Here is a 24,596-nt window from a genome sequence, read left to right as displayed (position 1 = left end):
GGACTGCTAACCCAGAAACTGGGATCAGAACCCAGACCAACGACTTGCTTTTCAGAGAAAATGAATGGAGTGGTTTTGGGGTGGCCAACCTGCCTGTGGGCAATAGTAGCAGCCACTGCTATTTTAGTGGAGGGAGCCACTAAAATCATCCTGAGTCAACCACTGGAAGTGTTAAGCCCACATCAGGTAAAGTCAGTCCTGGGAATAAAAGGATGTATCTGGATGACGGGAGAAAGGTTAACCAAATACCTGGCTATGGTCCTGGACAATCCAGAGGTTACCCTTAAACCTATAACACCCTGAAATACAGCTTCATTGCTGCCCCGAGGCCCAATAATTAATCATTCCTGTGAGCAGGTCATCACATACACATATGTCATCTGACATGATTTAAAAGATCAGCCCCTCCCAGATTCAGAGGATGACAGATTCATAGATTCCAGTAGCATGTCAAATGTGGGGTGGGGTGGGGGTGGGGAATGCCAGGCTGGATATGCAGTATTAAATTATAATACCATTACTGATGCCCAGCTGCTGCCCCCAGGCATGTCAGCACAAAAAGCTGATAGAATTGCTCTTACCCAAACCCTGATATTAGGAAAAGGGGAAAAGGTTAACATCTATACAGCTTTTAAATATGCATTTCTTGTGGTTCATGTTCATGCTGCAATTTGGAAAGAAAGAGGACTACTAACTAGTAAACATTCCCCCATAAAGCATGGGTCTGAAATTCTTCAACTATTGGAAGCAATACACTTGCCAAAAGTCATACCCATAATCCATTGTAAGGGGCATCAAAAGGACTTAACTCCTATAGCACATGGGAACAAAAAGGCTAAGAAAGCCAAAGCAGCAGCCCACGGGGGTGCAGTCTCAACAAATCTTAGCACTGCCTCCATTTTTATGATTCCCAGTAGAATCTGAATACACATCACAGAAGAGTAGTTAATAAAGGAATGAGGGGGACAAAAACAAGGATCCTGGTGGCATACAGGATCAAAAGTATGTATCTCCCTCAAACAGTCCAATAGAAAGTTATAAAAACCCTGCATGACTCTTTTTTTTTTTTTTTTTTTTTTGAGACAGGGTCTCACTTTGTGACCCAGGCTGGAGTGCAGTGGCGTGATCTTGGCTCACTGCAACCTGCCTCCTGGGTTCAAGCGATTTTCCTGCCTCAGCCTCCAGAGTAGCTGGGATTATAGGTGTGGACCACATGCCCGGCTAATTTTTTTTTTTTTTTAATTTCTAGTAGAGATGAGGTTTAGCCATGTTGCCCAGGCTGGTCTTGAACTCCTGGCCTCAAGTGATGCACCCATCTAGGCCTCCCAAAGTGGCAAGATTACAGGCATGAGCCACAGTGCCCGGCCTAAACATCCTGCATGAATCTTTCTGTATGGGGGGAGATGCTACTCTGGCCATCACAAACAGGCTCTTTATTGGGCCTAACTTAGCTCTGGTGATTAAGCAGGTCTGTCAAGCCTGCTCACTGTGTGCATTCAACAACTCAGGAAACAAAATGCCTCCTCTAATGGAACCAGTCCAGAGAAGGTGAACTCATCCAGGCAATTGGACTTTACCCATATGCCAGCCGGCAGGGGATGCAAGTTCTTGCTAGTGATACAGGATTTTCTGCTCCTTGGTTCAGTTAAAATCCAGGTTCTAGTCTCACATCCAGGAAAAATTAGGCACACAGACACATTGAAGGGTGAGGAGGGCAGATTTATTAGGTGAAAAGAAAGCTCTCAGCAAAGAAAGAGGGGGGTCCTGCCAACAGGCTCCCACCTCACAGACTGAATACTAGGCCACCACATAGGGGCTGAAAAGGCCAGGGTCCTCCCCCAAGAGAAGGTGTGAATTCCTGGTGGCTCCACGCCATTCTTACAGTGTGCAGGGAGGCCCTTAGTCTGAGCCACTCCACACTGACTTATTTCCCTTACTGTGCATGTATTAAGGGACAGAATTTTTCAACGTGGGCATGTTTAGGCAAGCTCCTTGTGCACAATGATCTGGGTGGCATTTGGCTGTCTCCTGTCTCTATCATTAGTACTAACAGACACCTTTCCTGGCTGGGTTGAAGGTTACTTTACCAAAACACAGAAGGCTAATGAAGTTATAAAGGTTCTCTTAAAGGAAATAATCCCTGGTTTGTGTAACCCCAAAGCCTCCAAAGTGATAACGGCCCATCTTTACTCAAGGGGTTGCTAAGGCTCTCGGAATCAAATACTATTTATATTCAGCACAGAGGCCTCAATCCTCTGGGAAAGAAGGGCTAATCAAACTCTGAAATGGGTGTTAGCTAAGCTATGCCAGGAAACATCAGAAACTTGGGTCAGCTTATTGCCCATAGCCATCTTAAGAATCCACAACTTTTAGAGAGCAAAAATAAATATGAGCTCATATGAGATGCTATATAGGAGGCCATTTTTAACTAATGATCTAATTACTGATCCAGAAATGGCTGGTTTAACACAGTACCTAGTTTACCTAGGACAATTTCAGCAGGCACTACAAAAGTTTGGAACTCAAAGGCTTCCCACATTAGGAACTAACCAGCAACCCAAGGTCAGGCCAGGAGGTAAGGTACTTGTTAAAACATGGAAAGAGGGGTCCCCCACTCAACAACTACAATCCAAATAGAAGGGACCTTTTTCAGTGGTGTTGGCTATGCCTTCTGCAGTCAAAGTACTAGGATTAGATAGTTGGATACATCGTTCCAGGATCAAGTCTGCCATACCTGAAGTCCTGGACCTGGAACCTGAAGCTCCCATCGCCACTACCCGTGTGAACCTGTAGAAGACCTGAAGTTCCTATTCAAAAGGACAAAATAACACAGAAGTGCTTTTGGCTCCCATAATGATTTGCCATGGCCTGTGTATACTGGAACGTATATACAGGGAATTAGCTTAATTTTTCAGTGGGGCTCACCCTACCCCTCCAGCAATTAGTGAATTCTGGGTATTTATTAAGAACTTTAATTAAACACAAAGACTGTTAAATACCACCAGTCCACCTTTGGCAAAGCACTGTTGGCTTTGTCTATCTCCATCATCATCCAAATACGCTGCCATCCCAATCCCAACCCAATCTTGGGCCTCTGAAAAAATGACCTATCTCACCTGAACCATAAGGGAAGAACCCCCTTCAAATTAATGAACCTGGATGACTTATAGGACTTCAAAGTTACAAAACTGACAAAGGTTACAATGACAGGATAAACAGTAAACCTTCTCCAGTCCTATCAAAGCAACCTTTCTGGGGTCACATCCCCTCAAAAACCCATTTGGGGCCCAATATCAATGCACACAGAACTAAGATTCCATGCGCCTCTTTGCATTAAAAGAAGCAAAAATTTTGGTCAGGTCCTTTGTATTAAAAGAAGCAAAAATTTTGAAAAGTCATCAATGCAGCTATACCCTAGATATTAACCCCTCACATGATCATGTAAGCTATGTAGTTACCCAGACTGCATCATTTAGGAAATCTATACAGTTTTCAGGGAAACCACCCCTACTTAAGGGTACTTTAAAGGATTCACAGTCTAAGTACTAAGTACTGTCTAAATACTGTCAGGGTAGGCCCACCAGCTGTGTTCACATTTCCCCTTGGGAAGACTGTGCTAACCCTGAGACATCTAGCTGCCTTTTAGTTCCCCATTACAAAAATACCTCTAGGTGGTTGTTGGTGGATACTAAGCATAACTACCTACACTGAGGGAAGAACAAAACCACTGGAGCAACTCAGGATACTTCCCAAGGCTCCTTCCAGCCTTTAATCGGGGCCACTTTAGCAAGGACCTTAACCACTTGGGAAAGTGAAAACAACAAGCTAACTCGTATGTTCACCATAGAGAACAATTTTTGTCTTGAAAAACAAGAAGCCTTTTTCCCATGTGGGACTAGTTCCTACTTATGTTTACCAGCCAATTGGACTTGAATCTGTACACTTGTTTATTTAGCCCCGAGATCAATATACCTCCCAATAACCAGTCTTTCATTATACCTATAACTGCAACCGCCAGGCACAAATGAACCATCCAATTCATGCCCCTTTTAGTATGAGGTTAGGAATAACTGCAGGAGTAGAAACGGGAGTTACCAGGCTTGCAACTTCCCTATCCTATTACCAATGCTGTCCAAGGATCTTTCAGACAGCCTGGAAAACATTGTCCAGAGCATTGTCACCATACAAAATCAGACAGACTCCTTGGCAGTGGATGCTTTACAAAATAGAAGGGGACTGGATATCCTAACTGCTGAAAAAGGTGGCTTATGTCTTTCCGTAGAGGAAGAATGCTGATTTTATATCAACCAAATCAGGATTAGTAAGGGATGTTGGCTGACAATTAGCTGACCAGGCCTCTGAAATACAACAACAGCTGTCCAAGTCATGGGCTCCTGGTCAAGGCCACTAAGTTGGGCTTCATGGCTCCTTCCCCTGGCTGGCCCATTATTAATAATTATACTTGTACTGATCTTTGGACAATGTTTGTTAAATCTTTTAACCAGATTTACTTCTTCTTGCCTAGAGGCCATTAAGCTTCAAATGATCATGTAGCAGGACTTCCTGCCAGTTCCAGGTGACAATGCCAGCCCCGGTCATCAAGAAGTCATCCTGTCTCCACTAGACAGAATGGGGCGAGAGTTCCATGGTCCCCAATAGGTAGGTACTGCGCCCCAATCATCATGAAGCAGTTACAGAAGAAAGGCCATCGATTCCTCTGTCTCCCATAAAGATTCATGGGGATCATGTCTCTTAGGAGGAAATGAAGCAGGAGAATAGGGTCTGGAAAGAGGGAGCCTAAGGCCAATCTGTGGCTGACTTCTTGAAATTGGACCAAAAGGAAAACCCCACCTCTCCATGCCCAAGGGACAAGGGGTCAGAGGTCCCTGCCTCTACATAACCTCCTCTCCCCTATGTCACAAATGGGAAATGCCTCTGATTGGTCACAGGACAAGCCTCCACTTCAGCCTCTGATTGGTCCAATCCTTCATTTGCAGAGTGTATAACCTATCAGAGGCCTCTAAAGGGTACTTGGGGGTATAACCAAATTCTTTTAGTTAATAAAAACCCTAAAGAACATTGCAGTTGGGGCCCTTGAGCCACTTGCTCCAGTTCGCTCCCACTCTGTGGAGTGTACTTTCACTGCAGTAAATCTGTGCTTTCTTTGCTTCATTCTTTTGTTGCTTTGTGTTTTGCTCAATTTACCAAGAACCAGGACAATTTATAGTTAAGACTTTCCATGCGGTAACAATCTCAAGATACAGGATATTACCATCGCCACAGAAGGCTGCCTTGTCCTTCACCAAAGGAGGTTTTCTAATGGGGTAAGTGGGTTTTGCTTCTTTTTACACTGGGTATACATGGAGTCATACATACATAGCCGTACAGTATGTATGGTTATGTCCATTGGTCATGCCATTTTTATTTCCTCCTGTGTAGTTTCCTAACCAGGGAGAGAGGTCAAGAGATGAGCAGCAGAGGGAACCAGCTTGCTGTAGAGCAAAGATGACTAAATATAAATAAGTAAGACTGGACCTTTTAAATAAATGGCCAGGGAGCCACAGAACCTCACACTGTCCTCCAGTTTGAAGAGCATGAGAAACCTGGGACTGTCCACTACTTTCCCCTTACACCAGACTAGACATACACTAGTGATGAAAGATCAAACAGGCCAGGGGCAGTGGCTCATGCCTGTAATCCCAGCACTTTGGGAGGCCGAGGTGGGCGGATCACAAGGTCAGGAGATTGAGACCATCCTGGCTAACACGGTGAAACCCCGTCTCTACTAAAAAATACAAAAAATTAGCCAGGCGTCGTGGCGGCTGCCTGTAGTCCCAGCTACTCGGGAGGCTGAGGCAGGAGAATGGCGTGAACCCGGGAGGCGGAGCTTGCAGTGAACCAAGATCACGCCACTGCACTCCAGCCTGGGCGACGACAGAGTGAGACTCCGTCTCAAAAAAAAAAGAAACAGATACAGTGATTGCATGCTTGGAGATAGCATACCTAAAGTGGGCTGGCTGATTTGCTGCTCAGCATCACTATTCTCTGCTGCTCCCTGCCTATCTCCGCTAAAAGTAACTGAATAACCATACAGATTACAAGGTAAAAACATAAGGAAAAGGCAGGTGCATTAATACTTTTTTACTACACTGGGCAAATATCAGTCTATGCAGAACTGTCCCCACTCAAAGATAAGGAAAATGATGGTATGCAACCTATGCAAAAATAATTTTTATAATTAAGGGCTATAACATGAAAAAGATAAATGCAGAATATACACTTGAAGCTCGGCGTGATGGCACACATCTATAATCCCCGCATTTCGGGGGGCTGAGGCAGGAGGACTGTTTGAGCCCAGGAGTTTGAGACCAGCCTGGGCAACAAGGTGAAACCTTGACTCTACAAAAAAATACAAAAACTAGCTGGGCATGGTGGTACACGCCTGTAGTCTCAGCTTCTCGGGAAACTGAGGTGGGAGGACTGCCTGAGCCCAGGAGGTCAAGCCATGATTGCTTCACTGTACTCCAACCAGGGCAACAGAGGGAGACCCTATTTTGGAAAAAAAAAAAAGAAAGAAATTACATTTTGAAGATTCCTCCTGAAAACTTTTAAAGTTTTAAAGTTTTAGAGAAAAAACATGCCCTGTGGTATCTTAGGATCTGAAGAAAACAAATGGAAAGAGAAAGGGAGAGCAATGGAGGATAAGAATAGCTGGGGTTACAGAGATAAAAGTTATTACTAAAAAGGTCCCATATAGAATTCAATAGAGTCAACATGTGGCAACAGTTTTTCTTTTCTTTTCTGAGACAGGGTTTCGCTCTGTAGCCCAGGCTGGAGTGCAGTGGCATGACCATGGCTTACTGCAGTCTTGACCTCCTGGGCTCAGGTGATGCTCCCACCTCAACCTCTGCAGTAGCTGGGACTACAGGCACACACCACCAAACCCAGCTAACTTTTTGTATTTTTTGTAGAAACGGAGTTTTGCAACGTTGCCCAGGCTGGTCTTGAACTCCTGTGTGCAAGGGATCCACCACTTCAGCTTCCTAAAGTGCTGTTATTATAAGCATGAGCCACCGTACCTGGCCTACAGTTTTCTAAAGAGGAGAACAGAAAAAAAAAATAATGCTCAAATACAAAGTAGAAGAAAATTTTTCTGTATAAAAGGAAAGCTAGACTAAGTAGAATAAAAGGGCTATGTTTTAGGAAAAATTAATAGAATGTACTCATTAATAAAACAAATTATGGTTATAGTGTTGAATTTCAAGGATAAAGAATATCTATGCACCATAAGGAAATGTAATCCCCAAGAAAAATAAATCAGACTGACCTTACATTTCTCCTTAGCAACATTAGGTGCCAAAAAGCAATGATGCAAAGTTCACAAGGCTTGAATGAAACAATGAGACCCTAAAAAGCCAAGCTTCAATTCACACATACAAACCAAAGAAAGCCAGGCTCACATATGTGGGAATTCAGGAAATATAGCAACCATGAATCCTTTCTAAAAAATATTGAAGATATAATCCAGTTAAGTTGATGCATCACGATAAAGAACTCGCAGGGAAGTTTTGATATGGAAAAGCTAGAAATAAGCATCACTTCCAGTTAAACATAAACACAAAAATACGTGTAAGTATAGATACCAAATAGACTATAACTGTAATAAAGTTTTGAAGAAAAGCTAATGTTAAAATGAGAAAGAATAATTCAACCATGATGAACTTAGAAAAAAATCCAGAATACATCAACAAAACAGGAGCCAAAAGAGATAGGAGGAAATCAGTGTAAGAGAATTGGCAGCACATATTTTTCTGTAGTTTTATACACACATACACACACACACACACACACACACACACCTGGGGTCTCACTCTGTTGCCCAGGCTATAGTGCAGTGGTGTGATGGCTCACTGTAGCCTTGACCTCCTGGCCTCAAGTGATCCTCCCACCTTAGCCTCCCCAGTAGCTGGGACTCAGGCATGCACCACCACACCCAGCTAATTTGTTTTTTTTTGGTATTTTTAGTAGAGGTGAGTTTTTAGCATGTTGCCCAGGCTAGTCTTGAACTCCTGGGCTCAAGGGATCTGCCTCTCTGGGCCTCCCAAAGCTCTGAATTAGGCCGGGCACGATGGCTCACGCCTGTAATCCCAGCACTTTGGGAGGCCGAAGTGGGCGGATCACTTGAAGTCAGGAGTTTGAGACCAGCTGGCCAATATGGTGAAACTCCACTTCTACTAAAAATACAAAAGTTAGCCAGGTGTGATGGTGCGTGCCTGTAGTTGCTTCCAGCTACTTGGGAGGCTGAGGCAGGACAATCACTTGAGCCTGAGAGGCAGAGGTTGCAGTGAGCCAAGATTGTGCCACTGTACTCCAGCCTGGCTGACATGGCAAGACTCCATCCCAAACAACAACAACAACAACAAAAACATAAAAGCACTAGGATTACAGACAAGAGCCACTGTACCTGGCCTGTAGTATTAAAGAATAAAAACTTAAACATATGATTGTTTTTAGTTATAAAGACAATCCCAACAGAACTAATGGGATGATGGGCAAAACAAAAAGTGGCCATATAGAAAAACAGAAGAATAAAAACCTTCACAAAGATATGTAAGAAGAAAACTAATAGGGCCAGGCTCGGTGGCTCACACCTATAATCCCAGCACGTTGGGAGGCCGAGGCAGGCGGATCACTTGAGGTCAGGAGTTTGAGAATAGCCTAGCCAACATGGTGAAATCCTGTCTCTTCTAAAAATACAAAAAATTAGCCAGGCGTGGTGGCGCATACCTGTAATCCCAGCTACTTGGGAGGCTGAGGCTGAGAATTGAGCCTGGGAGGTGGAGGTTGCAGTGAGCCAAGACTGTGCTACTATATTCCAGGATGGGCAACACAGCGAGACTCTGTCTCAAAAAAAAAAAAGAAAGAAAGAAAGAAAGAAAAATAATAGGATCCCAGAAGTACATCAGTTGTAACAGTTAATGTATAAAGGACAAGTTCACCTATTCAAAAAAAAAAAAAAAAAAAAAGGGTCAGAATTTCTAACTATCTGCTGTCTTCAAGAGACATAGTGAAGTCACTAGGACTAAAAAACAAACAAACACACAAAGAAACAAACAAAAAAAACCCAAACAGTACTGGTACAGATATACAGGGCAAATGCAAACCCAAATAAAGTAGGTCATCATGTTAATATCAGGCAAAGTTGAATGCAACACAAGAGGCATTAAATGGAACAATGTGGGTTACAGTAGAATGATGAAGAGTGTAATCTATAATGAAGATATATAACTGGCATAAACCTTTATGTGGCAAATAACAAAGCATCAAAGTACATAGAACAAAAACTTCATAAATAAGGAAGTATCAGGTTTAATACGCTTCTTAGTTCTAGAAAAATTGAACAAATTTGAGGGGAAAATTATACAGATAATCTGCAGAGTACAATTCATATGATTAAAATCATTATAAAATAGGGTCTGAGCGTGGTGGCTCCCGCCTATAATCCCAGCACTTTGGGAGGCTGAGGTGGGAGGATCATTTCTTTCCAGGAGTTTGAGACCAGCCTGGGCAACATAGCGAGACACTCATCTCTACAAAACACCAAAAACTAGCTGCTCATGGTGGCATGTGCCTGTAGTCTCAGCTACTCCTACTCAGGAGGCTGAAGTAAGAGGATCGCTTCAGGCTGGCAGTTAAGGCTGCAGTGAGCCTGATTATACCACTGCAGTCATCCTGGGTGACAGTGAGACTCTATCTCAAAATAAAATAAAATAAAATAGGACACAGAAAATGTGATTAATATAATCAATTGACATAGGATCTGACATAAGGGTCAACCAAATAATAAATATTTTAGGCTTTGCAGACCATATGGTCTCTGCTGCACAACCCAACTCAACTTTAGTGTAAAAGCAGCCACAGACACTATAGAAACAAATGGTCATAGCTGTAATCAAACTAAACATTATTTACTAAAATGGGCAGTGGGCCAGATTTGGTCCATAGGCTATAGTTTTCCCACCTCTGATCTAACGGTATAAAATTTTACACATACATGCATACAACTTTATATCCTGAGGACAGGAAATGCACCTTTTACTCAAGCACTCAGGGAACACTTAAAGAAATATAACAGGAGAATTTCTAAGATAGTCAAAATGGTATAGATGATATTTTCTGACCACAATGAAACAAAACTCAATAACAAAAGAAGAAACAAAATAACTTCTTCGACAGATATAACAGAGCAGCTCAACCAATAGGACTCTAACTCATTTGTCGGATTCCTTCCTGTGGACAAGAGCCGGAAGGCCAAAGTCTGCATTTTTCCCATTCCCTTGAGACTAAGGTTCTGCAAGGGCCTGCCTTTCACCAAAGACACATATCTATGAGAGACTTGGACGTAGAATTGAATTTTGTAAGGGAAGACCATGGCTGCTCAGGCAGGTATCATCTGGGAGTTTGGTTTTTCTGCAACAGTTGCAGTGGAGCATTTGGTGTCTAGTCATTATCTTTGTGAGCAGCAAAGGAGAGGTGGTAGCAATGAACTTTTTACTGGCACAGTACAGGGGGTCATTGATCCTGACCGTACCACTTCTCATAAAATATCTAGGCTTGATCCTCTAGCTCATTCAGAAACTCTGAAAGCTAAATAGACCCCATAATAAATTCCTGTCTTCATAAACTGAGGAGTATGTTCTGTTGTTTGTAACTAAGAACTTGTTTAAAACAACCCCAACCGCTTGAAGGTTTTACAACTGTCTAAATCTTTGTAACTCTTTTAAAGGTACTAAGTGGCAGGGCCAGCACTAGAAGTGCTGTTTGTACTGAGCCATGAAGACTCAGTTGAATGTACATCATATGCTGTGTCACTCATATTTCAACCAATGATCAGATGAGTCACATTCCGATGAGTATCTTTGGAGCCTAAAGAAAGGCTGGTTAGTGCTCTCTTTGCATACTCTCATTTTGGGTAGAAATCATGAGCTAAGGGGAACAATTTTTCTTTCCTCCAACTACAGTGAAAGATAGATGTCATAAAAAATGATGGCCCTTCTGGTTCCCCTTTAGATCCTCTTCCTAGTAAAATGAAACTCAGTGATTAAAATACACACACACACACACCCCCCCCCCCCACACCCCTAAGACAACCCACTGAATCCAAGTTAATCCTTTCCACCCCAAAGCTATAAGTTGCTCAGCAAGTTCGAAGTCATTGGGAAGCCAGAGGAAAGGCATTTCAGAGAAACAAACATCATAGGTTTGGGACAATAAGAAAAGATAGAGGAGTGGGAAGTAGCATGTGAGAGGGTGATGGGTACAGGCAGGTGCAAAGGACACCACGTAGAAAGTTATAAATTGTTCACTAAGAGAGGAGGGAGAAACAGCATGAGCAAGTACAGAAAGAAGTGAAGGACACACTGGGCTGCTAGGACCTTTGAATCATCAATTTACAAGGCCATAGGCAGGGAATTCCGTGCCAGGGGTTGCTACTCTCCAGGCTAGCCGGCTGTCCATGTGGGGGTCCCAGACAAAACCTGTACAACAGGAACTACCATCATTAACATAACCAATCAGGTCTGCCTTCCTAAACAGTTGAAGGACAAAGGAAGTAAGAAATTGGTAAATTGGTAGAGGGGGCAGGAACAGAGACACTAGGAAAGAAGGCAGTTAAGCCAGAGGAAAGCAAAAGGCCAGAAAACAAAGAGAAAACAGAGCAGCAAGTCAATAAAGGCAGATGCAGCAAAATGGAAGACAGAGAGATATGATTCTCTATAATGGTGGAACAGCCACCAAGCCTGGAGAAACAGAGGCAGTGAGAAAGGAAGCTTGTTGTGGATAGAGTGACAAAATAACAGAAATCAAACTAGCTGTATTCTGAAAATGACTCTAATTTCTCTTCTTCCATAAGCCCAGGTTAGGCCACTGTTTCTATTGTTGCAACTTAAGAGAATCTATCACTATTAACTAAGTTTGCAATTATTCATTTAGACCAGATTTATGCCATTCTGAAGGAGTCATTTTAGTTTAACAATGTCTTAGCTATGGTTGAGCATTTATATAACATTTTTTTCTTCTGGTTTAGGGCCAGTCACAAACTGCCTGAATATAATTAGGTGTCTTGCAATTAATGACCTACACTCACCTGCCACTAACAAATGTCTTTTTTACATTTAAATCAGATAGTTTGAAGTCTCTGGTACTTCTGTAGAAAAGTTACCATTCAAAAAGCTACTAATCAACCCAAAAGCCCATCAATGACAGACTGGATAAAGACAATGTGGTACATATACACCATGGAATACTATATAGCCATAGAAACAACGAGATTATGTCCTTTGCAGGAACATGCATGGAGCTGGAGGCCATTATCCTTAGCAAACTAAGGCAGGAACAGAAAACCAAATACTGCATGTTCTTGCTTATAAGTGGGAGCTACATGATGAGAACTCATGGACACAGAGGGGGACAACTGACACTGGGGCCTCCTTGAGGGTGGAGGGTGGGAGGAGGGAGAGCAACAGAAAACATAACTATTAGGTACTAGGCTTAGTACCTGGGTGACAAAATAATCTGTAAACAAACCCCTATGACAAGAGTTTACTTATATAATAAACCGGCACATGTACCCCTGAACCTAAAAAAGCAAAAACCTTAAAAAAGAAAAAAGAAAAAGTTACTGTTTCAACTTATTCAATTTATTCCTTCCCACAAATAAGAAACTGCATTTTCCCACTGCAAGAGAACTGAAGGAGTTTTTTTATTTATTTATTTATTTTTTTTAATTCAAACCTTACTCCAAGGCTTCTAATACAGGAGTGATTGTTTTAGGAGCATTTAATATTGCAGTATAAGTTAAACCACTGCTGATCAGCATCCATTTACACAGGGACTTATATGCCTGTTGCTTACAAAGTATGAGTTAATTCCTGGGTTCATTAACAACTCTTTTTCCTGTGTTTAAAACAGCCTGTCTTGTTATGTTGCCCAGGCTGGTTTCAAACTCCTGGCTTAAAGCAATTCTCCTGTCTGAGCCTCCCAGCAGTTTAGAGCTGTGAGCCACTACACCTGGCCAACCACTCTTTTCTATCATGCTTTTGTACCCACAGTGAAATAATAGTTTAGAAACCTAGCTTGTGTGCTAATACCAAAGCTACTGATTGCTTCAAAACTTAATGCTCAAGGTCATGAAGCAGAGTTAGTGCTTGGGAATATTTTCGTTACCTCCTTTCCTGATGATGCTGTAAAATGATTCAAATATCATTTAAAATACAAAATACTATTCTTGTAGAGTTTATCAGAAGATTGAAGTATTATGCCTCCTCTTCATAGACACTCCTTTAAATCTCATAACACAAAAATGCAATTTAAATGTTTGCTTTTGCCTGATATTCTGTTAAAAAGTAATCTAAAAAGCTTGGAGAAACTAAAGGCCCACTGTTATTTGCAGAAGTGACCTCTTCTGATGAATAACATTTTGAAGGCAATATGGCTGTGCTTTTTAAAACTTGAGTCTTTATTTGCGAAGGAATCACTTAGGATACTCAATTTAAAAATCAAGTGTCCTCTTTATATTTCCATTCAATTTTGCTGTGAGCCTAAAATTGCTGTAAAAAATAAAGTCTATTAAAGAAGAACCTAGATATAGACCTTACACCCTTCACAAAAAATCACTCAAATAGACCATTGTAAAATGCAAACTACATAATTCCTAGTGGATAGAAGAGGAGAAAATCTAGATGACCCTGGCCATCGCAATGACTTTTTAGATACAACTCCAAAGGCATGATCCATGAAAGAAAGAACTGATAAGCTGGACCTCATTAAAATAAAAAACTTCTGCTCCATGAAAGGCACTGTCAAGAGAATGAGAAGACAAGCCACAGATGACAAAAAACATAGCTGATAAAGGACTGTTATCCAAAATATGCAAAGAACACTTGAAGTTCAACAATAAGAAAATGAATAACCAGATCAAAAAATGAGCCAAACATCTTGACACCTCACCGAATAAGATATAGATGACCAATAAGCATATAAAAAGATGTTCCACATCACGTGTCATCCAAGAAATGCAAGTTAAAATAATGGAATACCACGACATACTATTAGAATGGCAAAATCCATAACACTGATACCACCAAATGCTAGCAAGGATGTGGAGCCACAGGAACTCTGATTCATTGCTGATGGGAATGTGAAACGGTAGTGTCACTATGGAAGACAGTATGGTGGTTTCTTACAAAACAACATTTACCAGCAATCACACTCCTTGGTACTTATCCAAATGAGCTGAAAATGTATGTCCACGTAAAAAGCTACACACAGATGTTTACAGAGCTTTATTCATAATTGTCAAACTTGGAGGCAACCAAGATGTCCTTCAGTAGGTGAATGGATAAACGATGGTACATCCAGATGATGGAATATTATTCAGTGCTAAGAAGAAATGAGCTGTCAAGCTATGAACAGACATGGAGTAAGCTTGAGTGCATGTTATTAAGTGAATAATAAGCCAGTCTGAAAAGACTACCTACTGTATGATTCTGGAAAAGGCAAAACTATGGAGACAGTGAAAGGATCAGTGGTTGCCAGTGGTTTGGGGTGAGTGGGATGCATAGGCAGAGCACAGAGGACTTTTAGGGCAGTAAAACTATTCTCTGTGTTACTATAATGGTGATTACATGTCATTAGAAATCTGTCCAAACCCACAGAAGGTACAACATCAAGAGTAAGCCCCAATGTAAATTACGAACTCTGGGTGATAGTGTTGTGACAATGTAGGTTCATCAACCATAACAAACATGCCACCACGGCACAGGATGTCAATAGTGAGGGAGGTGGTATGTTTGAGCAGAGGGTATATGGGACCTCTCTGAGCTTTCCACTCAATTTTGTGTTGAATCTAAAATTGCTCTAAGAAATAGTCTATTTTAAAAATAATAATGAAGTTCCCTAGACCCCACACCAGATGCAGTAAATCAGACAGAATCTTAAAGAGCAGTCATGAACCAAGGAATACAATTTTTAACAAATTTCTTTGGAGACCAGATCATTGGCCATGTGAGCAAGGAAAAGGTGAGAGAACGTGAGGAAGAGATGACAGAAACTAACACTGGTATTTCTGTGTCCCAACTTCAGAGATTCAGATTCAGTAGCTTTAAGGTGGGGCCTAGAAATCCGCATTTAAGAAACTCCTTTGGTGCTTCTGATAGAGGGCAAGACACTCCTACCTCCAAATGGGAGCTTTCTGGAAGCAGGATTAAGAAAAAGGGGCTTGAGGCTGAAAAAGAGGTGAAAATGGCAGACAATATTTCTTTTCTGATGTGAAAATAAAATACTCTTTTGTCAAAAAAATAAAAAAAAGACAGCCAAAGGCAATGAAGAGAGGATCTGAGCAAAGGACAAAAGAACTAGAGGCAATTCCTCCTCCTGAGGAATAATTATTTCTGCAAGAAGACAGTCTTGCTGCGTGTCTCACAAAGTCATGTAGGTGCACATTCCTCACCATGATTTCATGGAGAAGAGGCAGATGACATGTTATCTTTGGGGATTTAGCCTCAACAACAGATTAAGTAGTAAAGCTCTAACATACCAATTAGCAGAGCTGTAGCTTCTAAATGCCACAATACAAAGCATTTATCAAGAACAGGCAAAAACAACTGGCAGGTCTTTAGGGGAAAAACTGGTTTATCCAATGGGTAAGAAAAAAATGAATTTTTTTTTACATGACATTCAAAATGTAGCAAGTCAGTAACTGTGCTCATGGAATAGCACCTATAATTGGGGTAACTATAAGTTATTATCCAAAACAGGACACTTTTGAGTTAAAGAGGCTTTTAATAATTATGCCAGCAAAACAGGTATAGAATAGGACTCCCCAAGTAAACCAGAATGAATGGCTCTCAAACTGTGGTACTTCCCTGGATATTAATAAACCGAATAATCATGATATATAATAACTAAAATGTTCCACAGAGGAATTGGCCTTAATTACAAAGTTAGAAACCACAGATGGTATTAATACAAGTTCTTTTCTCTCTCCACCCATATCCTTGGTGTGAAACATCAAATAGCCCTTTTATAATAACAAAGCACAGCAGTAATTAATATTGATCTCAGAACACAGTAAAGGTCAACACTAATTTATAGAACATTTTGGATTCAATCTAGTTTTTACTCTGGAATTGATTCAGTGGGCAGTGTTTCACCAGCCCCAACACCATCACCATGATGATGACAGACGCAAACCTGGAAAAATTGTCTGAAAAAGTTTTTATTTTTTTCTAAAGATACAGCACACTTCTGTATGGATCTTGAATCCCTAGTGAAATGGTGCCTTCATTATGAAAAGAAACATCTTTTCATTGGGTTTCTAAGCTGAAGGAGTTTGGTTTTTCTTTACCACTTTAACAAATATTAATTAGGGTCTATAGTATGCTATGCTCTGCCCTAAGTGACAGATAAAGCAGAGGACAAACAGACCAAATGATTGTCCACTCAATTAAAAATACTGTTTAGTCATTTGTCATCTTTGAGACTAATAGTTTACAAACTCGACTGCACATCAGAATTACTAGGGGAGCTTTTTAAAAAATATTATGCCTCGTCACATAAAAACCTATACACAAATATTCATGGTAGAATTACTCATAATAGCTAGAAATAGCAACAATCCAAATGTGTATCAACTAATGAATGGATAAATTAAAATGTAAGGTATACATAAAATGGAATACTTTTTACCAGCTAAAGAGAATGAAGTTCTGATACACAGATGAATCTTGCATCTAAGTGAAAGAAACCCAGACACAAAAGACCACATATTCTATGGTTCCATTCATATGGAATGTCCAAAATAGGCAAATCTATAGAGACAGAATGAAGATTAGGGGTTGTCTAGGGCTGAGGATCTTGGGGAGGAATGCAGACTGGCAGTTAATAGGTACAGCGTTTCTTTTTAGGGTGGTAAGAATGTTCTAAAATTGATTGTAGTGACAGCTGTACAAGCTTGTGAATACACAAAAACCCACTGAATTATTCACTCTAAATAAATTGTGCAGTATGTAAACTATGTCAATAAAGCCCATAAAAGAATACTAAGCTTGGATCTCAGTCCAAAAGACTATGATTCAAATGGGAATCATTTGATTTTCATATTCAGCACTGAGAAACATTGAGATAAACTAAGTAACTCAAATGCTTAGGTTTTCACATTTTTTTTCCTTTAAATGTTTTTTGGAGACGGAGTCTTGCTCTCTTGCCAAGGGTGGAGTGCAGTGGTGTGATCTTGGCTCACTGCAACCTCCGCCTCCAGGGTTCAAGCAATTCTTCTGCCTCAGCCTCCCGAGTAGCTGGGACTACAGGCGCATGCCACCACACCTGGCTAATTTTTTGTATTTTAGTAGAGATGGGGTTTCACCATGTTGCCCAGGCTGGTCTTGAACTCCTGAGCTCAGGCAATCTGCCCACCTCGGCCTCCCAAAGTGCTAGGATTACAGGTGTGAGCAACCACGCCCAGCCTTTAAATTTATTTTTACCTTACAAAATTTAATTTTAAAAATTCATTTTTCCTTTTTTCTCTTTTTAAATTATAAATTATAGTCCCATGGATTTTCAAATATTGTTATACTAGTTATATAATAACACTATTTTAAAAACTATATAGAATAGACAGCACTGAGGAGAGATGAAGCAATAGAAAGGTCAAAGTTGAAACTTGTTAAAATGTGTTTGGCTTTTTTTCCCTAAGGTTGGAATTATTAAAGTGGTGTGACTTTAGAAGGTTTTTGAGGAATTGGTGTGTGTTACTGCAGAATCACTAGCTCTTAATTTGTAATTTGATGGCTAAAAACAGACTAGTCACTTACAGGAATATATCATATTAAAAAGTTACTTTCCTTGACATTTGGCCACCAGTCAGCCCTGTCTCCCCCAGCCTCCATCTGAAGTATGGAAGACATTTAGCCTGCAGGCTCATGCCTGTGCAGTACCAGAGGGAATGTGGAGGGCCCTTCCCATGCACCAGCAGCCCTATTCTCACCTGTGTGGTTATATCTAACTTTAGAATTGCAGCCCCCAAGATGGTTATCTGAAATACAAACCCACTTGTTTGCAACTTTCTGCCTACCTCTCCATGGCATTTGTGTAGTCTTTATGACTGGGATTTGGCCTCAACGTTTCCTCCAATATCTCAGTAACCCAGCTGGGGATGAGCCTCACTTGGAAATGCAGTTCAACTGTGCTGATCTCTTCCCCAGCTTGGAGGAGGCCTGCCCTCCCGCAAGCTGGCCGCCTGGCTGGCTTCCTGATCATGCTGGAGAATCTACCCTGTAAAGTTCCACGATGTCAGCTGCCAGACACTGTGTGCTGCCACTGCCAGGACACAATGCTCCTGGAACCCCTACCTGCTTCAGTGTTGATGCTGGCCTGGACCAAGCAAGAGGGAGAGGTGGCTCCAGGTGTCCACCTGGACATTACCAGTGATTGCTGGTCCCTGCAGCTCCCTCTGGCACGGGCATGAAATTCCTGGAGTCATCTCCTTTTCTCCCTGTGAGGTGAGGTTACAGCACTATCTTTGAAATCTTGTTAGAAAGAATATAAGACATTTACAGTTATATAGAGTATTGAAACGATTTTGTTCTTTTTAAAATTTAAAGTGTACATTCCAACTAACTCTATTTTGACAGTTTTGAGAATTTGACTATACCTTCATATTTCTGGAGGGGTGGTAGAATCAATCAAACTACATCATACTCTAACTCCAATAAGGTTGAGAGTCAGATAGCTAAAGAGTGACTGACTCAAAAGTGAAGCCACAACTTGGGGACACTGTATTGACTCCTATGTCTGGCTGGGGTCATTGCTGGGATCACTGAAGGTAATAATCCAGAAGAAGGAATTAAAAATATGTCCATCAAATGTGGGGAAGACATTTAACTGAGCAGAAATAATAAAAGAGAGGAAAATAGGATAGAGAGCTTTTGTGCAAGATCATATATTTAGAAACAAAAAGAACACATGGATCTGGGAAGCCAGATTGTAAGTGCTGTAAAAAACCCAGGGACACAGTTGAGCACGTGTTACCCTAAATTTGCAGGAAGGGAGCACTGTTATGAATTAACTAAGCTATAAGGCTCATTACTGGGAAGATCATACACCTGATATGTTAATGAACAGAAAGGTCCCAAATGAACAAGTTCACTTCTGTGTATTGTGCTGGTCAAAGCAGTAACCTTAATTTCATAATTACACCTAAAAAAAATGACAATTTCCAAACACTTGAAAACACCAAAATTCAACGGGACATACCATCATCTATAGCAAGTATTCATTAAATATTTATTACTCGAATGAATGACAAATAATTTCATCCAACAATCTTTAAACTGCTTAATCCTGTGACAGTATTTAACCTTTTAAATTTCATGACCTTATTCCTTCTGTGCTCTAGTTTTTAAAAGCTTGATAATTCTATTTCTTTTTTCTTTTTTTTTTGAGACGGAGTCTTGCTCTGTTGCCCAAGCTGGAGTGCAGTGACATGATCTCGGCTCATTGCAACCTCCACCTCCCAGGTTCAAGAGATTCTCCTGCCTCAGCCTCCGGAGTAGCTGGGACTACAGGTGTGCACCACCATGCCCAGCTAATTTTTTTGTATTTTTAGTAGAGATGTACTTTATATTTTTAGTAAAGATGGGGTTTTGCCATGTTGGCCAGGCTGGTCTGGAACTCCTGACCTCAGGTGATCTGCCTGCCTTGGCCTCCCAAAGTGCTAGGATTACAGGCGTGAGCCACCATGCCTGGCCAATTCTATCTACTTCTTATAAAAAATTCTTATGTTCTTGGTGGATAAACTGGTTGCATAATACAATTATTTTAGTTCAAATGGATAGACTCCTGCCAGATTCACCCAGTTGCCAATTATCTGAACTGAAACAAATAAAAATATGAAGTAAATTTTTACATCACCCTCCAAAAGCTTGGGAATTATATTCTGCCACTTAAGGCTTTACTGGACTTACTGTCCATGAAATTTTCTAATTACAAAGTGGAAGTCTATTCAAGAGTGTTTATACTTAGAAAAGTTAGGAAGACAGAAACCTGAAAAAGACTGTCTTCAGAAAAACCTCTCTGTTTCCAATAGGAATATACCATGGTCATAATTTTATGCTCACATGTCACACAAAGATAGGCTGTTACTGGAGAGTTATTTTGTACAGGTGGTATTTTTAATTCTCCATTTTTTGTTCACAAATGTAGTCTTCATTTTAATGAAGAAGAGAAGTCTGTGTTTCTTCCATTTCGAACTCCTCTGTCCACTTCTGCAGGTCTTGTGCATTATGCATCGTCCATAACTTTGCAAAATACTTGAGTCTCTTCCTGGGGAAAAATAAAATACTACTTATTTAATAAATGAAATTGATGGGAGACAATACGTCTCATCAGAAGCTATGAAAAGTCTATAACATTTGAATACCGGGCAGGCTCTATAGTTAGGAAGCTGTGTCAGTGTCACTCTTCTGGTGAAAGGAGCTTTCAGAGCTGCTACTATAATCAAGGGACCCAGGTTACCAATTGCCACTATTGCCTCTGTGCCTTCTCCTAAAATCCTTACCCTTGACAGCCCCAGAGGAGAGAACCTGACCTCCTCCTCCTTCAAACTCTGCTAGAGGCTGGTGGTGTGTGCTTATTTGTACCTGGAGACAAGAAACTCCTATGAAGTGTTCCCAGGATGAAAAGTAACACCAACCGAAAACAATGAAGCTAATTAAAGAGTAAAACGCCAGCATAACACAGACTTACTTTTTTTTTTTCCTGCAGAATAGCAACCCAATTGAGTATTTAGGGTATGCAGCTAGAGTACCTGAGTTCCAATTACTGCTCCACCATCAAGTAGCTGTGTGACTCTGGGTCAGTGTCCTGTCCTTGCTGGTCTCACTTTCCCCAACTATACCATGAGGATAAGGCTGCCGTAAGGATGAAATGAGATGATGTATGTAAAGCAATGAGAAGAGTAGCTGGCACAGTGTGTAGGCTGCTGCAAATGACTGCTCAGAATGGTTTCTCCACACAGTAACCATCCAACAAATGGCAACTATTATAACAAATTCACACTAAGGCCCAAGATTCAGTTTGATTTCTTTGATCTGGCCAAAGGAAATGATGTGATAAGCACTTTTAGAAAAAAGGTAAAATAACAAATACAGTATCTTGATAAATGATCAGATTCCATCCCAATGCAACGTCTTCTAATAATTCTCTCATCTTGTCAAGATAACTTCATAGAGTTCAAAATGTCACTTACTAGTTGGAAGAGTTAAAATATTTATGAGTAATCTGTGAGTTTTTTTGCTCTTGCTTTACAGGCTATATAGCAGAAACAAGAATATATGAAAATATAGAAATTGCCATATTTTATTGCTATCTTGCATATATTTCTATAGCAAATTTAGAAGTTGACATATTTTATTGCTATCTTGTATATATATCCTTTGTAGTAAAGTTTTATTCTAGGTTTTTTTCAGAGAAAAAGAACAATAATAATATGGCAACTAAAGTGAGTTTAATTTGTCTCTGGACTTTGCAGAGGAAGAGGGCTAAGTTTATTTTTAAATTCTCATAGCTACTTTTCCCTCAGGAAAAATTTTATATTAATCTGGCTTGTAACAGAAATAGGCTGAAACTGATTATGCCACTTTGCTTCTGTTTTGGCATTGTGATTTGGAAATGAGCCAGAAAAGAGTGTCACTAGAGGAGGCTGTGTGCCATTTGTAGAGTCTAGCACTCTGGACTTGGTCAACTACAGTATACCAAAGTGGAGGAGTGCAAGGCGGAAGCACAGGAGAAGGAGGTAGAGAAAGAGAAGTCAATTGCACTAATGTGCTTTGGTAAACAAGTTAGCAACTGTTTCTTTAGCTAGTATGATAGGCATTACTATTTCAATACTGAAATTTGGTAATAATTCCCAGAATTATTACCAAATATTAAAGAATATTATTGGAGTATAACACAGGGACCACCAGTAGCCAGCCAAGATTTTCTATTCGATCAACAATCTGTTCATCATGGTCATATCATTATCAACCAGGGTACTAATGTACCCAGCACATCAGGCTCCCCAAGTATGGCAGGGGTGGGGCAGTAGGTGGATGGGGAGCTTATGTTGTTTTAGAATTTTATATTTGGGAAACAAAAGGGTATAATTTACTAATATATTTTCCTAGGAATATCTTTCTTTCAAAGTGTATCTCAGCTTTACATTAAGATTAATTTATGTACTGACTACATACTAGTTGGATAGCAAGGGTAAAGGTGGAAAGTATTCCCATAAGCATTTAAAGTGACAGCAGCCCGTTTAGAATGAAAAATTTGTCACAATCTACAAAATAAGTGACATGTGGATATTGACTATGATTGCCTGTTATGTAATACTATTACTTTCATTAATGTTCTGATAGAATTTCTGGATGTAATCGTTGCATATCTGAATAAAATCTATGAATAAAAGAAATCTTCTGTAGGTTCTCAGTATCTTCAGTAACCTTTGGCATACTGAATCTTTAAAGTAATGAATGTGGCACATATTAAGGAGTTAACTTAATTCTTTATAAAAATGACCGAAAAACCAATTTAGCAACTTAATAATGATCTAATGAAGATGGATTGAATTCACCTGAGCTTTGCAAGAGCTGTTTTCACTTCATCATAATTAAATGGTTCAGAACATTTGAAGAGGTGCTTAAAAGTAGACCTGATGTTCACTTTTAGGACACTCCTCTCTTTCTTGGACAACTTAGAAGGTTTCATTACAAACAAAAAAATGCAGCATAATCACTCTGACCTTTTCGTATTTATTAATCCTTCCAGCTCTTTTGACTTGTGAGCTGCTTTCTTCAAAATTTCTCCAGGAACATCTGCTAGTTTAGCCACATTTAATCCATAACTCCTTGCTGCAATTCCTCTAGTTATTTGGTAAAGGAAGGTGACAAAATCAGGGACTTGTTCTTCTGCGCCTGTGAAATAAAGAAAGGAGATCAAAACTGTGCCTGAAAGCTGGAATAAATTAGAGGATTAAAAAGGACATGTAAGTTCTCATAACTTTATTAAATTGTACAATCTGAAATCACTGTTCCTACTTGCCTGTTAGATCTATTTATCAATTTGATATGTCTAGAAAAGGGTAAATACTGTTGTGAAACTGCTGTGTGCATATAGGATCTATCTTTTAGCTCACTTAAAATAGTTTTTAACAATGATTCATTGTAAATTTGAACTGAACGTCTATATTAAAAAGAGAATGATTTTATTTATTTACTTTTTTAGAGACAGGGTCTTGCTCTATCACCTAGGCTGGAGTGCAGTGGCACGATCATACCTTACTGTAACATCAAACTCCTGGGCTCAAGCAATCCTCCTGCCTAGCCTCCTAAGTAGCTAGGACTACAGGTTCATGCCACCACACTCAGCTAATTTTTAAATATTTTTTGTAGAGATCGGGTCTTGCTATGTTGCTCAGGCTGGTCTCGAACTCCTGACTTTAAACAATCCTCCCTCCTCGGCCTCTCAAAGTGTTGGGATTACAGGCGTGAGCCACTGCGCCGGGATGAGAATGATCTTAGTACGTGGTCGATACAATATAATTTCTCCTTTTTATGTTTCTGAGACAGGGTCTGACTCTGTCGTCCACGCTGGAGTGCAGTGGTGCAATCTCAGCTCACTGGCTGTCTCAATCTTCCAGGTTCAAGGTGATTATCCCATCTCAGCCTCCTGAGTAGCTGAAACTACAGGTGCATACTACCATGCCCAGCTAATTTTTTTTTTTTTTTGTAGAGATGGGGTTTTGGCCATGTTGCCCAGGCTGCTCTCGAACTTCTGGGCACAAGTGGTCCACCCACCTTGGCCTCCCAAAGTGCTGGGATTACAAGCATGAACCACCATACCAGGCCTATAATTTCTCCCTTAAAAACAGAAAAGAAAATATTACATGTTGGCCAGTTTAAATAACAGGATTGAGATGTTCTGGTTTATTAAATATTCAGGTTAACTAAGAGCTATACATACCAGATTCTGTTCAGTACCACCCAGATCCCACTTAGGACTAAAGAGTTTATTCCCTCAGCTGTCAGAAAGATTGTTGGCCTGCAACCCTCAACTGTTTGCCTTCTTTGGAAATTGTTGCAGCTGAAGGGAGGGGCTTCACCCAAGACCACATCCCGCTTTGGGGCAGCCTGCAGCCAGTGACTGGTTGTTGTAGGTAGCCTTTAAGATGGCCACCAAAGACCTCTGCCTGCTGGTGTTCACGTGCTTGTGTCATTCCCTCTCTGTGTCATTCCTAACCAGTGACTCACTTCTAACGAACAGAATACGGCAAAAGTGATGAGATGTCACTTCAGAGATTAGGTTACAGAAAGACTGTGGCTTCTGACTTGGGTACTCTCATTTTGTTGCCTGCCTGCTCTGAGGGAAGCCAGCTGCCATGTTGTGGGCTGTCTGTGGAGATGCTCACATGGAAAGAAACTGATGTCCCCCACCAACAGTTGGCGAGAGCCTAAGGCATGCCAACAGCCACATGAGTGGGCTTGGAAGCAGATATTGGG

At 40.6% G+C, this 24,596-nt stretch overlaps 1 protein-coding gene and 1 long non-coding RNA gene across 10 annotated transcripts in view; one reads left to right on the top strand and one right to left on the bottom strand.

The window, feature by feature from the left end:
- The first annotated feature begins 4,248 nt into the window (after nt 1–4,248).
- Nucleotides 4,249–23,936, top strand: LOC134761404 (uncharacterized). Its single transcript, XR_010139981.1, has 3 exons — nt 4,249–4,659; nt 5,210–5,324; nt 23,667–23,936. It is a non-coding gene; the product is annotated as an uncharacterized LOC134761404 (long non-coding RNA).
- Nucleotides 19,314–24,596, bottom strand: part of MSH3 (mutS homolog 3) — a 228,349-nt gene continuing 223,066 nt past the window's right edge. For 6 of the 9 annotated variants that reach the window (XM_063723860.1, XM_063723861.1, XM_063723863.1 and 3 more), the window contains 3 exons: nt 23,895–23,957; nt 22,841–23,012; nt 19,317–20,379 (listed from right to left, as the gene is read on the bottom strand). In XM_063723860.1, the coding sequence (XP_063579930.1) occupies nt 20,268–20,379; nt 22,841–23,012; nt 23,895–23,957 (347 nt within the window). In that variant the 3' untranslated portion in view covers nt 19,317–20,267. 9 annotated transcript variants of the gene reach the window in all.

The sequence above is a fragment of the Pongo abelii genome, chromosome 4 (assembly GCF_028885655.2).
Source record: "Pongo abelii isolate AG06213 chromosome 4, NHGRI_mPonAbe1-v2.0_pri, whole genome shotgun sequence".
NCBI classification, from domain to species: domain Eukaryota; kingdom Metazoa; phylum Chordata; class Mammalia; order Primates; family Hominidae; genus Pongo; species Pongo abelii.
The sequence above is the reverse complement of the archived record's forward strand: the minus strand, read 5'-3'. Positions and strand labels throughout refer to the sequence as shown.